The 16,157-nt window shown below is 41.9% G+C and overlaps 1 protein-coding gene across 1 annotated transcript in view; it reads left to right on the top strand.

Annotated features, from left to right (window-relative positions):
- The window catches only part of LOC139926267 (obg-like ATPase 1), a 32,335-nt gene extending 17,109 nt beyond the window's left edge, over positions 1-15,226 (top strand). The window contains exons 5-8 of the mRNA XM_071917917.2: positions 8,003-8,143; positions 8,734-8,830; positions 12,513-12,635; positions 14,772-15,226. Coding sequence (XP_071774018.2) covers positions 8,003-8,143; positions 8,734-8,830; positions 12,513-12,635; positions 14,772-14,873 — 463 coding nt within the window. The 3' untranslated portion in view covers positions 14,874-15,226. The remainder of the gene's footprint in view (positions 1-8,002; positions 8,144-8,733; positions 8,831-12,512; positions 12,636-14,771) is intronic.
- The last annotated feature ends 931 nt before the right edge of the window (positions 15,227-16,157 follow it).

The raw sequence follows: 16,157 nt of genomic DNA, 5'->3' as shown, positions 1-16,157 counted from the left end.
CTATTAATTTTGTCGCAATCGCATCCCACCATACATTATTTTTTAGGTTGAAAAACATGCAGGTTCCATACATTTATGCAACCTGAAAGAAAAGTGATAGTAATTATTAAGGACACTCAACTGTGTGTTGTGGAAAGATTATCGCTGAACACCATCATATATTACACTAGCCTTATCAGATGTAGGAGATAGCAGTAGTCTTATCGGACTTATTGAGGTTCCAAAAAAAGATCCATTGTTAGCCCAGATCATCCTGTTTGGAGTACGGGAACCACATACCACGCTGCCCTTGTTTAGACAAGAATACACAGTATTAGCTTTAGCAAGCCATCATTAATGGAGGGATCAGAGGAGGAGCAGGGCCTCCTTTCATCCCCAGGTTCTCTGCTGGAGACAGTACATCATTTACTGTTGAGAGGAGCACATGGCTCCAATCCTATACAGTACAGTGCATGTGTATGTGTATGAGAATGCGTACATGTGCATGTTTGAAGTCTGTTTCAGAGGCGACTCCATGCTCATTTGGATGCTGGCGTAATTGCGGTGTGGAGATCAAAGGCGCGCTGGCCGAGTGATGTTCCAGAGGAGACTTTACCACACGGCCCTCTCCTCTGTGCAGAGGGGGCCGCCTGCTGCTCACCGCTCCCCTCTCCCCTCTAGCCATGCGCTGCCCCCTGCACATCCCCGCTCGTAAAAAATGATTAAGGCCGCATTTGTCATGTGTTTATGACTGAGAGGCATTGCGTGATAGGGAATGGCATCTACAAGAGTCTATCAAGAGGCTTTCTCCTCTTCCCTCGGCGTCAGTAGGCTGCCTGGAAGACTTTTGTCTGTGCCACATAGTTTGTGTGTTAGAGAGGGTCATTACGGCACTGTTGATGATGTGGTGGCTGCAGTCTGCCTAGTGTTAGCGTGTTTTCACTTGTCAAAGGAGGAATGGATGATTTTACAAGCTCGTGGTCTCGCCATCTTTATCAACCTTTAATACTTTTATTAGGTTTGATATCAGATATTTCATCCTGGTCCTCATCAGACAACTAAGAGCAGTCACATTTTGTAAAGGCAAAAGACACAATTGAGAATACTCTTGATTTGCTGTCATGTTTTTTTTTTTTTCTTTTTCTTTTGATAATGTCCATTAAAGTAATTGGTGCCTCTTAAGTAGGTGTGTTGACCTTTAACGAAACCGGTAAGCGTGACCTGTCTGAGTGCCTCTGCCGTGTGGGTTCTCCTAGTGAGTGTAAGAACGGCGGGGTACCGTAGCTCTTTTATTAACTCTGTGTGTGTGTGTGTGTGTGTGTGTCTGTCTGTCTGTCTGTATGTAAGCATGTATATGTAGAGGCGTGTGCATGCATGCCGCTCTGTCTCTACCAACCTACCTAGAATGTTAACTTATTTATTACTTTCTCTCTGTAAAAGTTACTTGCCTCTCAACATGTATTACATTAGGTACTTGTGTCTTGCCTTGTGCTTTAGGCTGGAAAACACAGCAAGATTTCCTGAAACAATTAAGTACCACAGTTGCTCTTCCAGCCAACCTTTTTAATGATCATTTTCTCTGGCACTAAAGCATACAATGTTCATCCACAATTAATCCCCCCAAATTTGTATGGGATGGCGTAATTTGGGAAAATCTCATGCCATGGTTATTCTTGTCCACCTTTTCAGAGAAGTGTGATCTTGAAAAGACTGCCGGTAATAGTTCTGAACAGCAAGGCAGTGCAACTTAGTGGTTCAGGAGAGCGTCCTGTAACTGAAAAGTCACAGGTTCAATCCCAGCAACAGCCGCGTGTCCCGTTGAAGTGTCCTTGAGCAAGACACTGAACCCCTACCTGCTCACTTATGTAATGTAATGTAAATATAATGTAACAACTAGTTTTAAGTTCAAATAAATCTTCCAACCTTGGTTAAAGAATGAGGAAAGGGACAGCAGATTCTGTTTGCTGAGTTTCATACTCTAGTTGGCCTGTAGGAGGAGCTTTGACAATTAGGAGTCGAAGCATGTCAGTTTTGGACCCGCACTCTGAGAGCCTTTGCCCATTTTCCCAAAACTTTTTCAGAACAGAAGATAGCCTGTGTAATTATCCACATGTTGAATAGATTCTTCATTTGCTTAACTACAGTGTTGACTTGTATTTTACTTTGTCCATTTTTGCTTTTGAAGAAGTGCAATAATAAGTCATGCGTTTTCTTTTTGTTCGATCATTTTGATGAACAGTTAGACAGCCATTTCTGAGTATCCCTCGAGATTTGGAGACAGAAGAAAAACTGGGGGGAAAGGCTATTATGATTCACAGAGAACCGTTTCATGAAAGCGGTTGCTGCAGCCCACTTCGGCTACTCCAAACCATAATTCCCATAAACACAACTGAAACTTTATTGAGTGCAAAACCACTGGCTCCATCCAAGTTTTTTAGGAACTACTGTCTAGGGAGTCACAGTTCGCTTTTCAAAGCCATGTGGGAGATATATGATCACTTGCTCCTTTTATTTTGTGTGCAGTCGTCCACTCTCTCCTTGTGTAGTGTGGGATCCTGAAAAACACTTTCCCATGGTAAGAAATGTACCCTGCTGCCCACAGTCAGTCCTAATGGAAGCCTTTAGCTAGCTTTTCAATGAGAGAAAACAACGGGAGAGGCTTTATAGTAAAACTGAACCAGATGGCGCTAATAAAGTCCTGTTGGTTCAGTTAGCCTGGTTATTGACTGTCCCTTAGTCCAGGTAATGAAAGGACACTGTTGACATGTCACACATCACTCTGCTGTGGCGATGTTGGATTTGTAGCGTACTCAACATGGTGATGCTGCCTTTGTTGTGTTCTGGTGGCAAAGAGAGAGTGCTGTTGTTAGCCCTAATAAGCTAGATCCTAACTGGGGAGTGTCACAGATTCTTTTATATCAAAAGCAGCCTCTTGTTTGATCTATTATGACCCTGCAAGAAATCAGTTTGCTTCCCAAAATGCTTTTCATGGTGTAGTACAGATCACAACTTCTTACTCGCTTATCAGGCCCAGCCCAAGGACACTAATGTTGAATGAGTATCCTATAGGGGGCTGTGTCTGGTTTGGCCAATTAGAGAGCCTTGGAAAAAAATCATTTAAATCAAGGTTAATAATTCATACATCTCTGTAGGAACACAATATGCCTGCCTTGCACTGAGGCAGCTTCATACAGGAGCAAAGGAGGCCCTGGGATTTTTTCTCCTGTAAAGTCTCCAGTTTGGCATTGCAGGCATAAAAAGAAATCTCTGCGAGTTTCAAGTCTGGCTAATGATACATTTTGATAGCTTTGGCTTTGTTGAGCTGTGCTGTTTATTATCTTTGTGATAAGGTTGTAACCGAATACACATGTCACAGCAAGCGGCCTGCAGCCTTGCCAGCTCTAATGAGATAAATAAATGAATTTAGTGTTGCCACATACAGCTCCTGAACGCTTATTATCAGGGCGATTGTTGAATTGTTATGAATGGGGAAAAAGGACGCAGGATTGGAAGGGGGCATGATTGGCTGATGTTACATATGTCCTTGATTACCTTCCTTCTGCTTTTATTCTAATAAGTGACATTCTTTGTACTCCCTAGGACAGCTAGACAGTCTGACACACGATGAGAATAAATATTGCATGTGGTAGACATTAAGCTGTCATCCTGGAAAAAAGGAGAGATGGAGAAATCCGTGCGGCATTCTGCTGCACTACACTTTGCCTGCTCTTGTCACAATTGTCACATCTTGATGACTCCCCCACTCTACCCCAACCCCCTTCTTTTCTCTCTCCCAGTCAACTGCAGTGAATGACAGCATGGATACCCCATATAGAGAATTATTTTGGGTGATGTACTATATACTCCTGAGGGTTACTGTTTGAATTTCTGATGTTTGTCTTTTTTTCCCCTCCTCACGAAGAGCCTTAAACAGGGCCACAGCTATGATAATGCATTCTCGACTATCATCATAAGGACGGAACTGAGAGTGAGTGTTTGTTAGGGTTACGTCTGTCGCGTAAATATTTAAAGTCAAGGATTTGTCTTTGAAAATTTAATGGATGTAGTTATCAAAGAAAAGAAAGAAAGTTGTTCAAAAAAGCCTGTTACTAGCACGCCCTTGAGGTTTGTTTGAGACAGGATGTGAGATGATGCTCTTAATTAAAGCTGCTCCCATTGTGCCTGCACTGTGTTCTGTTTCCTCCAGCCCCTGATTGCTTTGAAGAGTGAAAGAAGTTGACAGTATTGGCAATGGTGTGTGTGTGTGTGTGTGTGTTTGTGTGTGTGTCATATCTGCCTCCTTCTCAGAGACTGATGTGTGTAATGCCTCTCCATCCGGCCATGGCCACAGGGAGCAGAGAGCGTCTGCACTCATGTCTCTCAGGAGCTCACCACTGGGAGGATGAAAAGCGTCCCACAGAGCCCCCGACTTCCCAGCCTCAAAAGCCACCATGAGCTCATACCTCTCATTTCTGTCTCCCTTCATAGGGGAAGGGAAGAGGAGGGGGTTAGGATGCTGTGTGCCACAGTGCCTTCTGCAGCCGGGGACTAGCAAAACAGAAGGGACCCTTGGGTTTATTACTTGATGAGTTGGTGCCTAGCATGCAAGCCGGCAGCTGCCAAGAAATGTGAAATGGCTCAATAGCACAAGGCTGATGTAACCAGGTTCAGGTGCTGAGCCAGTCTGTCTGGCTGTCTGTCCAGCCGCGGGTGGGTCAGTGATGAAGTTGCAGAAGAGGGTGAGGCAGGTAGTGGATTACTCCTCAGGTCTGTCAGCATTCAATTGCATCTGAAAGGAGGCACTCAGAGTAGAGGTGATGGCCCACCTTTTACAGGCTTACCTGGCTAAGCGCTGATAATAAAGCCAGCCTGTATGAATGCATGTCAGACACAGGCCCAGGTCATTGTCTCAGGTAGCTGCACCTGTACTTTAGCAGCTCCCATTGTTTTCCCCTCCTGAGTCGTTTAAGCAGATCAAAGCTCTGACAAAGCCCAGGGAAGCCCCAGGCATGCGGAAACACAGGAATTATTCCCCCTTCAGGATTCCCACACAAAAAGACAAATAGACTGGCCCCAGAGGGAGGCCCCCTGTGGGACGTCTCCATTCAGACCCAGCCTGTTGTGAGCTCCTTTTGTTTTTGTTTTTTTGTTTTGTCATTATTTCACTACATATTGTGCTTTTAATCGCACGTATAGTAAGTGCTGCGGGCATCAAATCTAAAGCTTACAACAAATAGCATGTGAAAGCTGTTTTTCTTGTTGTAAAATGACCAGATAAAGGAGCGATTTTCACGGTGCTGGTTTAACATTCAACTTATCTTACAATACCAATTAACCTAAACTGAAAAAATAACTGCATATTGTGATTTAGATTTGTCAAGCTGATGGTGAAAGCACATATAAGAAAAAGCTACTTATACTTGCTTTTGAAATATTTTTTCTCCTTGAATTGAGAGCAGCAGGAAAAGCAGCACAAACATGGCTTGTTCCTCAGTCTTGTTTGAGCCTTTTAAGCTGGTGAATGATTAGCAGAAATAATGTCCCTGTCACCCTTAATCACATTAAAACGTGGTTAACATTTAATTTTTCCCACTTGATATGCAAAAATTTCCACTAGATTTGCAGCAAAGGCCATTGGAATTCCATTATAAAAAGAATAAAAATTTCAGGCATCATTTGTTCAGAGAAGGATATCAAGACCAGAAAGTGCTGAATCTTTCTATTAACGGAGCAGTGAGAGATGACACTCAATGCTGGGACATAATGGGAGACTGACAAGACACACACACACACACACACACACACGCACGCACGCACGCACACACACACACACACACACACACACACACACACACACACAATCTCTCTTGTTGGATTTTTTGTAACTCCTACTTGTAAAACCTTATGCTAGAGAACACCTACACCCACATTTTATTTTTTCTTAGAATTACACAAATCTGTGCATAATAATTCCAAGCAATCTTAAAAGATGTGAATGATCACCAAATGAGAGATATATCCAATTAAACCTCCCTTGAGGAATAAAAAAGCAAGCCTATTTCTTATTTCATAGAATGAGATGGGACAGAAGCTGTACACCAGACTTAACTCAAGCTCTAAACCCCAAGAGGTGTGAAGCCTTGATGTATAGATTCTTATCAACACTTTGGTCTTCACTGAAATACCGAGTAACATGAATCCTTTTTAGGTTATTATTTAGAATTTCATGCATGACTGAGAAACCCTTTTGCTATCTTTTGATAAGAACAAAGGCATGTTGTTGTACATTAACATTTTGCCCAATTTATACATCCACATAAAATTTCCTACAAATAATTGGAAAGGACATAAATACAAATTGCAAAGTGGCATGACTAGACAGTGGTGAAGTTGACAGAATTGGTTTTGGAAGTCATGTTGACGGAGCATCAAAGCTCTTAATTGACAATGCTTTGTTTCTGGAGTTGAGGGAAGGGGGTGTTTCATGTTCCTGTGGCAAGGTGTTTGTCTGCTCCTATGTCACTCAGTGCAAGGACCCAGAGACCCCCATGCTCATTTGCAGCTCACGTTCCCCATCTCGGCTTCACATTATTAAAATCATCCCTCAGCCTTCTACCAAGAGCCTCTTTGTTACTTGGCTGGCTTGGCTCGGCTCTGTCAAGTCTTCACCAATTACAGTCTCAGGTACAATGGTCTATTCACAGGATCACAGCCCTTGACTGGTGTGGGGAGAGTGATTTGTGAATCATTATTCAGCCGCCTGTAGAGAACGCGATACCTGAGGAATGCAAATAACGTGCCACCAAATAGACAGCTGTGCTCCTAAAAGTGACAAACTACAGCTGTTATTATCTCAGATTGGATTTTTTCCCCTCTTGGAGAGCCAGCCATCTCCTATGTTTTCAAGTTTTCAGTTTTGACTAAATGTGATTTTTTTTTTTTGTCCTTTATGAGACATGGTGACCACCTTATTGCGGTGGCTGTCAAAACTCAACTACATACATAGTGCCAACAGAAAGGGAAATATTAGGTTATGGTTCTTAATAGATGTGTGTCTGAGCAGACAGACACACTGGCGTATGAGGCATTTAAAATTTAGCCCGTAGTGTTATTCATGCTTGTTGGGAAACGCATCCAATAAAAGCAAAACTGTGGTTTCCCGGGACAGCCGTTGCCTGTCAGATGTTGTGTATTGATAATCATTTGGTAGGAGCGGTGATACGGTACTGTAGGTGATAAAGCAGTGACATTGTTATTGGAATAGATGTGGTATTGAGGTGTTGCGGCCCCTCCCAGTCTTTGATTTCTTATAGGCTTTAAACAGGAAACTAGGATTACAGATAATGACAGGGACCCTTAGAATCAATCCAGCCTAGGAGCTCTGTCAGGCCCGCCGTGTGAAAATGGATTTGTGTGATGCTGTTCTTTGAGACCTGTACAATCCCAGCCTGAAAGCATGTGGGGCTAATCTCATAATTGCCCTAACCCCCTTATATTGTTCTGACTGAGAGTTACCATTAAATGTGAGGATATCTTTGTCCTGCAATGTCAGGTGCCCTGCTGAATTGGAAGGCAAAAAACCTCTCAAACAGTTAGGGGAACGACAAAGACATTTATAAGTGGGAAAACTACACTTAGTGGGTAGTTTTGCTTCCACTTTCCCCTGGCCTTACGGTAATTGTTTGGTTGGACACTAACTGGTTGAATGAATTCTATTTGTCCATTATAATAAAAAATGGGTTAAAAAAAAAATGGCACATTCCTTTTAAAATCTTTATGAATCTGTATTATATCATAGGAGCACATGCCGGTTCATTATAAATTCTTAGTTGGAAAGTTTCACGGAAAGAAAGTGAAACTCTCTCTGACAGAAATGCTACCTTGGGAGCGCAATCTCCCGCAACGGTACAGTAAACATTCATGCGTTGAGCCGCTCTCATGAATATGCATGCACCAGCAGATAACAAATACTTTACATGTCAGTCAAGCCCTCCAACTAGTTGTGTGGCTGCTGTTTTACCAGGTTGGTGAAAATCAAGGAGTGGGTGGACAGTCATGACCCGGGGGCCTTGGTCATCCCCTTCAGCGGAGGCCTGGAGAGCCAGCTACAGGACATGAGTGAAGAGGAGAGGCAGAAGTACTGCACAGAGCACAAGACGCAGAGGTTAATTAGCATTCAGTCTCCCCACACTTTATTATCAACTGTGTCCTCCATGCACTCCTTTAATTGCATGTGCTGATAGAATAATAAATGGCAGAGTAATTACCATTATAAAGCAAAGGATCCCTCTCTTTACCGAACAACTCAGTCAAAGGGTTTTCCTCTAAATTAAGTTTTTAACTGTCATCTGTCATCTGTAGGTATAATTATAACTTGGGCATTTTGGGTTTATTGTTCTCATGTGAAAACCTCTATGGAGAGAAAGAAATTGTGACAGCAGATTTTTTTTTTTCTCTCTGGGCACAGAACGAGGCGTTGGGTTGAATTCTTAAAAATGCTAAATGAGTCTACAAGCTTTCCAATTAATCAAAGAAACCATTGGAGAGTTGAATGTCCTATGTGAAACGAAGTGACCCATCTTATTCATTTAATGAGTTTGTATTTGAATGAATGGGGCCTTGCCACCGAAGTGAACTTTGACTAGGAATCAGTGCCAATAAAGAATCCTTAACTAGTCCTTGTGTTTGCTTCAGTTTAGGTCTCTCCATTCAAACTGAATTTTCTCTCCCCCTCTCTTTGCGTAATTCCACCAGTGTCCTGACCAAGATCATCAAGACAGGCTACTCAGCCCTGCAGCTTGAGTACTTCTTCACTGCTGGACCAGATGAGGTCCGTGCATGGACCGTTCGGGTAAGAGCCAGCTGCCAGTTGTGCGCACCAATGAGTGTGAGGGTGCGCACCCGACATACACACACACACACACACACACACACACACACAGTGTTCCACGTTCCACCCTGCTGGCACCCTCACTGATATCGCACACTTTCAACTTTGTCATGGTTGTGCTTTAGCTAGTCATTACAGGCCAAGGATAACTTCAATTACTGGTGAGCTGCTGAACAGTGAAAGTGGGGGCTACATTGATTGAGGAGGGCAACAATTGATTTTGCCCATTACGTCCATGAGAATGTTTCCATCCTGTGCAGATCTGCCTGCCCTCCTCCTGCCGCTAGAGATAAGGGGCCGGTGCATTGTGCCTGCCTAATCTGTGTGACGGGGGTTGTCTGTGCCGAAATTGATGTCGCTTTTCATTCGACTGTTTGTGGGCCTTGCTGGGGGCTCCTCCTCCCTGTGTGTCTCAGTTTACTGAGCCCGGCCCGCCAAGAGCTTTGTGCAACGGGATCGCAGGATTTACATCAATACAGATGTTGGCTTGGCATGCTGCTATTGTGTAAAAGTTTTTTTTCCCCCTTTTTTTCTTTTTTGAGCAAATGAAAGGATTGAGTGCAGTTATGATAAGGTATTTGACTTGTCAAGAGCTACATGCACTTCAAGTAGGGAGTTAAAAAATCTGGAAAAGTCATGTGAAAGTTTTTGAAAACTTAAAGCAGATTTGGGTTGTACCATGTAATAATTATTCATATCCATTATTCAGTCCCCCAGGAATTTATGATTTTTCCATCACCTGATTTTTTTTGAACAGTTCTGCAGATATTGCAAGGCATTACAATTTTGATACACCGTCAAACTTTTACAGTATAGAATGCTTTAAGTCCTTTTAAAATAACAGGGACTACAATTTTCACAAATCATTGCAATTTTACCGCAGTAGCGTCTAGTCAAAGCACTTTACAAAGCAGATCATTGCAGTTTTGTGCCTTGAATCACAACTCTCATCAATCTTCACATTCTTATGGCAAATAAACAGAAAACCCTGCAAATTGGATAAGCTGCTACAAGATCTGTTTTTATGATCACAGTAATGACAGAAAACCTCATGGAGGGCGTCACTATCACTGTCACTGTGGATATTTTTACTATTTAAAAGTTTTAATCCTCTCTAAATGTGTCACTACTAATGGACTCACAATTATTCTAAATGAAACATGACAAATTATTTATGTATTGTCTGCAGCAGCAATATATGCTATGATATGTCCTTGACAGGAAACTGAATTACTAACTAAACTAAATTACTCACAGTAAAGTTGGTTGCATGTCTGATTTTTTTTTTTTCTACAAAGATTTTGTTACATTCTTTACGCTGAAATTGCCAAAATGCATGAGATGTCAGCTTCCCTATAGTAATTTAGTATAGAGTGGAATAAATGGCCTTAGGAGTGAGTCTGAGTCTAGTCTCTGACCTTTTGTACAAGACAAAAAACTGTTTACCACCCAGTTGATATTTCACCACCCAACCTAACGTTATACTGAGCCACTTCCTTACTTATTTTCCTATGGAGATCGAGGGAAATCGTTGTTTGAAGTGCTGAAGTGACCCTGGATAACCTCAGGTGTGGTGGTGGGAGGGTATTGGCTGGTACATTAGCTCAGGGTCTGAACTATAGATCCATACATGGATTCCTCACTAAAAGAAAGCATTATTGGAAAAGGTTTATACTATAAATCCCATTGAGATGTGGCAAGCTGCATTTAAGGCCCAGCTACCTGAAAGAAAGATATCAACAGTCTGGCATTATGTTGACAGTCACAAACTTCACATAGTTATTGTGAGTAAGGCATATGTAAACAAAATGCTGCCTAAACATGCAGACTGAATAGCTCATACTGTGTATTTTGTTCTAATATTCACGGTTTGTTCAGAAATTCAGATTTCATGAGAAAGGAAATGAAGGAATATCATATGACTGCCCTGATACTTTTGCCACAGGGGGTATTATAATTTTTTTAACCACTGTAATTAACATGAACATCAAAGCTCTAAGTGAGGAACAGCCACCTTGAAATAGACTCACCTAAATATTGATTATTTTATATTAATATAAAATGTATTGCTGTAGAATCACCCACAGATGACCCGTGCCTACACAAGTTTGTATACAGGAACTTTGGGGGAAATATTTTACGGCCTCTCAGTTTAACAGACTGTACTTAGGCCAGAGGAGGAGGTGAGATCACTATTTGTTTTTACAGGAAACATTACTTTTTATTCAGGTGACATCATCGTGTTCGGGTGCACACTCGTCCCAGCATGAGTGATGTCCTCACTATTTGCAAAGTCCTGGAACACTTCAAAGGCATCCTCAAAAACACGGTTGTCCTCCTTGACATAACTGATTACAGCTAGCCTTGATTGTGTGTGAGGGGCATTTAGTCAGGTAAGCATCAGTGAGTAACTATATTAAGCCAATACATCTTGCATTGTAAAAACTACACTCAGTAATGTCGTGTTCCTAAGTCCTTTAGCATGCTTTATTAGGCAGCCTCGAGGTGACCATTATCTATCAGCCTGCTCTGCATAGCTCTTAACTAGGACAATGTGGATCTCTTGTAATGCGCCATATGAAAAAAATCCCTCCCCTAATCTATTTTTCTCCAGATAGACAAACCTTGATGCTGATTAATGGTAGTTAAACTCACAAGCACTCCGTCAATGAGATTGCATAGGGATGGTAATGTATTGGAGTCATTAAATACGCATCATTCTTTTGGCATGAAATATGTTGACCCCAACCTGATTATATACATAATTAAAACTGCTCAACAGTTCCTGAGCACAGTGCTGCAGAGCAGAGAGAGAGGGAGCAGGTCGACAGGCAGGAGTCATAATGATACAGAGCAGCCACGTCACTTATTTGGGTCATTTGTCATTTCCACCCAGCATTATTTCAATGCATATAAATTGCACATTTTATCAGTCACCAGTTGTGACTTCGGCTGCTAAAGGGGATTCGGTGTACAAAGAATTTATGAAACTTAAAATGTTATTTTGTCCTCTTTGAATTGGCATCTGAAATGATTTTATATTTTTCATGGTCAATCCATGGTGTCTAGGGGCGTATTTAAATGTATGTTTGGAAGATAAAATCACAACTGTCTGTTCCAAGCCAATTTTAAAAAATCTAAAACAGCTTCAGATTCTCCGGCACATAATGCACTCTACAGCACCGAGTGTACTACAATAAAATATTATCAAACGCATGTATTAGAATTACCAAACTTTGGTATTTCAACATAGTAAGGCACGATGCAGTGAGGTCAATACAGTGCTGGCCGTTCACTGCAACACCGGGTCTTGCTGTTATGACCAGAGAGCAGAGCAGCAACCCACAATGAGGCAAGATTGCTTGGACAGAAATCAATACCACCGCGGAATGGGAATCAGAAGGCATTGATAGCAGCGCCGGGTCCTTATCGGTCTCCAGGCTGCCCTGGCAGGGCACAGCCGAGTGGAGAGCTATCCAGAAATCAGGACTGAGGCAAGAATACCCCCGACCGAACACACCCCCTAGTGATGCTCACGCCGCTATCCCCCTATCAAACACCATGTCATTCGCGTGCTGTAATCCATCTTCTCCAAAACAATTCATTTGCCTTATGTGTCCTCTCTTTTCCTTCCTCGTGACAGAAAGGAACTAAGGCTCCGCAGGCTGCGGGGAAGATCCATACGGACTTTGAGAAGGGCTTCATTATGGCGGAAGTAATGAAATTCCAGGATTTTAAAGAGGAAGGCAGTGAGAACGCTGTCAAGGTGAGCAGTCAGGGTGCCAGTGGAGATGAGGGGAAGTCTCCTGTGATCAGTGGAGCTGACAGTCACCACACAGCTCCTACTGCAAACTGCTCTTCACCTTTACTCAGGGGAAGAAATTACTGCACACACTCCAGCACCACTCCTGACAAGCCAACTGATTCTGGCTCTAAACACTGCCATTCTGCTCCAGCTGTGCATATCTTTATCACAATGTGTCTTAACTGGCTCATGGTAGGTCTTGCTCATAGCTCAGCCCAGTCTCTCAGAGGCAGTGCTTCTTCACCTCACCAGGCGTTTATCAGATCTATAGAGTGCGCTGTTAGCTTAGAGCTCTCTGTTGCCAAATCCCCAAGCCACCGTAGGCATGTGACAGTGATATAAAGAGGCAAGTTAAATAAAGTGTGAAATTCCTCAAATAAGGACTGTTTCATGGATGAACGGCACAGAAATGTGACTTGCATATCTTCTTTTTATAACTGCCAGTGTTTGTTTTGACCTTTTTACTGGGCTGTGGGCTTTTACATGCGCACGCCCCTGTCAGATATAATAACAGATTTCATGGTGAATTTGTGAAGACAATAACTGAGCACTAAATACAGTAGGTAATATTGCAAAATGCTTAAAATGTTTTGGTGTTTTTTTTCCCACTACAAGTGGTAATGTTTCAGGTTTGGCATCAATTCAGTTTCAAATCAGCAAATTGTTATTTAGTAATTGAAGGATGGAGAGCTAATAATCAGTTATGTGAATGCACTCTAGGATGCTTTTCATGTCAGAGGTGCTTATTTTTTGTTTTTCAGGTTTTTTTTTGTTTTTTTTGATAATTCAATTTCAGGTTCTGAATGGACAAAACTGAAAATTTCATCCTTAATCAATTGAATTAAATGGGAAGTGACTGTAACCTTGCTATGGGTGTCATCTGTGATCAGCAGTGGCAGAGCCAGAGACGCTGTTGTACAAACATCCTATTATCATCCCCATCACCTCCCTCTGCCCACTTACAGCCTCAGCTAATCCGCTGATGGTGACACACAGGGATCTACAATATGTTACTGAAAGGACCGGTGTGGAATGGACGTATTATGAAAACATTTAAACCATTTTACTATTCAAGCTTTTTTTAAAATATATTTAATATTTAATTCATCGGCAGTGTATTGTCCCCGCCCTTCATAAGCTGCAAGCAGAGTGTGAAATGTGTCGGTCTCTGGGGGTTTTCACCATTGTTATCCGAGGTTGAGATCTGAGTGTCAGGTCCTTACTGCATGCTCTCTTACTAATCCCTTTTTTGGGCCTCATAAGAACATGGAGCGTTTCTGACTGTGGCATTAAGGTCCATGCTATTTAATGCCAGTTGTGGGAATAGGCTGCCTGAATAGGGCCAGTGTATGGGGATATCACATTATTAGTAATCATATCTGCTTAAGCCAAGCTTGCTGCTCCAGATGGCTGCTTTCAAGTGCAAATGAACCAGTTAGACGTGTCTGGTTTAATACATACTCAGGAATCACAAATAGCCATTGATTTTTTTTTTCTGTCTCCCTCTCCAACCAGTGTTTCTGGTGGTATTGAGCTTGGATTAAATGGTCTCCTGAGCCTTTAAAGGGACATTGATTCTTCTAATTAATTGTGTGCTGTGCAGAACCAGAATGCATAAACCTGTCCGTATTAGCACTTCAAGTCAATTATTTTGAGTTTGCCGGGAAGGAGAACAAACACTTATTGTATACAAAAGAAATGTTAGAACTTATTTTGCTTCCTTGGGAAGTGTGATGATGCTGTAATCAAAGAGTTATTAACATTTTGTACTTGTGCATGTAAAACTGAAATGGGCAGAGGAGAGGATTATTCACTCAATGGGAATTTAGACACCCCTCGAACAAAACATGGGTGCAAGTGTGTGTGTGTGTGTGTGTGTGAGAGAGAGAGAGATAGAGAGAGAGAGATAATGTGTGTATCATGTTTGCAATGGGACTCAAGTTGTTTACAGTAGATGATGCATACCCATCCTGCTATTCTTTTTTTTATTATTATTTTATACATTCAATTATATATGGAAATGTGTATATGTCATTTTCCATATACATATTTTGTTTATTAACCTTCAGTAATTTTATGTTATTTGCTATCTTACAGGCTGCAGGGAAATACAGACAACAGGGAAGAAACTACACTGTTGAGGACGGAGACGTCATCTTTTTCAAATTTAACACACCAAACGCACCGAAGAAAAAGTGACTCAAGAATAATCTGCGGGCTAACATAACGAACTGTACTGTTAAGAAATTGATTTTTTTTTTTTTTTTTTGTTTAATTCAGATTGCTGCCTGCCAGGCCACTGAAGCCTCTGATACCCACTGCCACCTTCTCACTGTTTGTTTTCTGTCCTGTAGCATCGAATCCCCCCTCTTTGCCAAAGCACAGGTTCACTAAACCCTGACAGCTTTGCTATTTAAGATCAGGATCGGCCCCCCACTCCAAATTGTAGCAGCATTTGAAGAAGCGTATTACTCTCCAGATACTTCATTAATCTCCATCACTGGTGCCAGCACTGACACAGCTGACAGCGGGGACAATGCCACCTGCTCCTCTCCCCCTTCTACAGATAATGCATGTTTTACAGTAGCCCAGATGTCTACACTCAATAAAACATTTGACAAAACCAGTCCGTGTGTGTTTTGGGATGTCTGTATTGAGTGGGGCGCTGCATGGGGACGGTGATAGCGGTCCTGCCGGCCACTGATTAGAGAATTAAAAGACACAACTGACATTGGCTGTAGCAGAGAGGGGACGCCTATAATTGAATCTGTAGAGTGATGCGTTTTTTAGAAGGGTAAATTTGAGACCGATTGTTTCAGGAAAAAGAAATGGTCAGTCGAAATTATTATTTGCAGTGTGTTTGAATTAGCCTTTCATCTCCAGTTTTGCTTTCATTTATGATTGATGAATATATGCATTGTTCTGTGTCCCTACCTAGCTGCAATCACCAAATGTAGACAGAAATGACATCTTTGTTATGTTTACAGCCTTCTTACTCCCATCCCTGAACAATGGGGGCAAACACCACCTACACAAAAAAAGAAATATTCATTTGAACCATATTTTCAGAAAAGTCTTCATTTCATGATATTCTGTATAGTAAGAAAATAGAAGTTGACACAATCTGCGAGCACAAGCAGAAAACGAGTCCTGTGGTCTGAAGTAGTGTTTTTCTCGCCCCTATACTTTGTGTGTAAGTGTTTGCGAAGCGTTTATGCTGATGGAATTGTATGGCTGTGGCTGCGGTGCTCCAAAGTTAGATTGTATTCTCCATGGGAGTCAGAACACAGAGCTGTAGATCAGCAGTCCTTAGCTGAATATCTTGTATCTATTAATACTGCAGAGAACAAAATGGCCTTTTGACGGGAACAAAAAGATTGAATAAAAATGGTCATTTTACAGGGATAGTATTGCATATACAAGTTTTAGAAAGGATGTGTTTATGGAGCGAAGCCTGTGCTAGCACTACAAAGCATAGTGTTT

This window comes from Centroberyx gerrardi, chromosome 10, assembly GCF_048128805.1.
Source record: "Centroberyx gerrardi isolate f3 chromosome 10, fCenGer3.hap1.cur.20231027, whole genome shotgun sequence".
NCBI classification, from domain to species: Eukaryota; Metazoa; Chordata; class Actinopteri; order Beryciformes; family Berycidae; genus Centroberyx; species Centroberyx gerrardi.
Note: the sequence above shows the minus strand (reverse complement) of the source record. Positions and strands in the feature narration are given on the sequence as shown.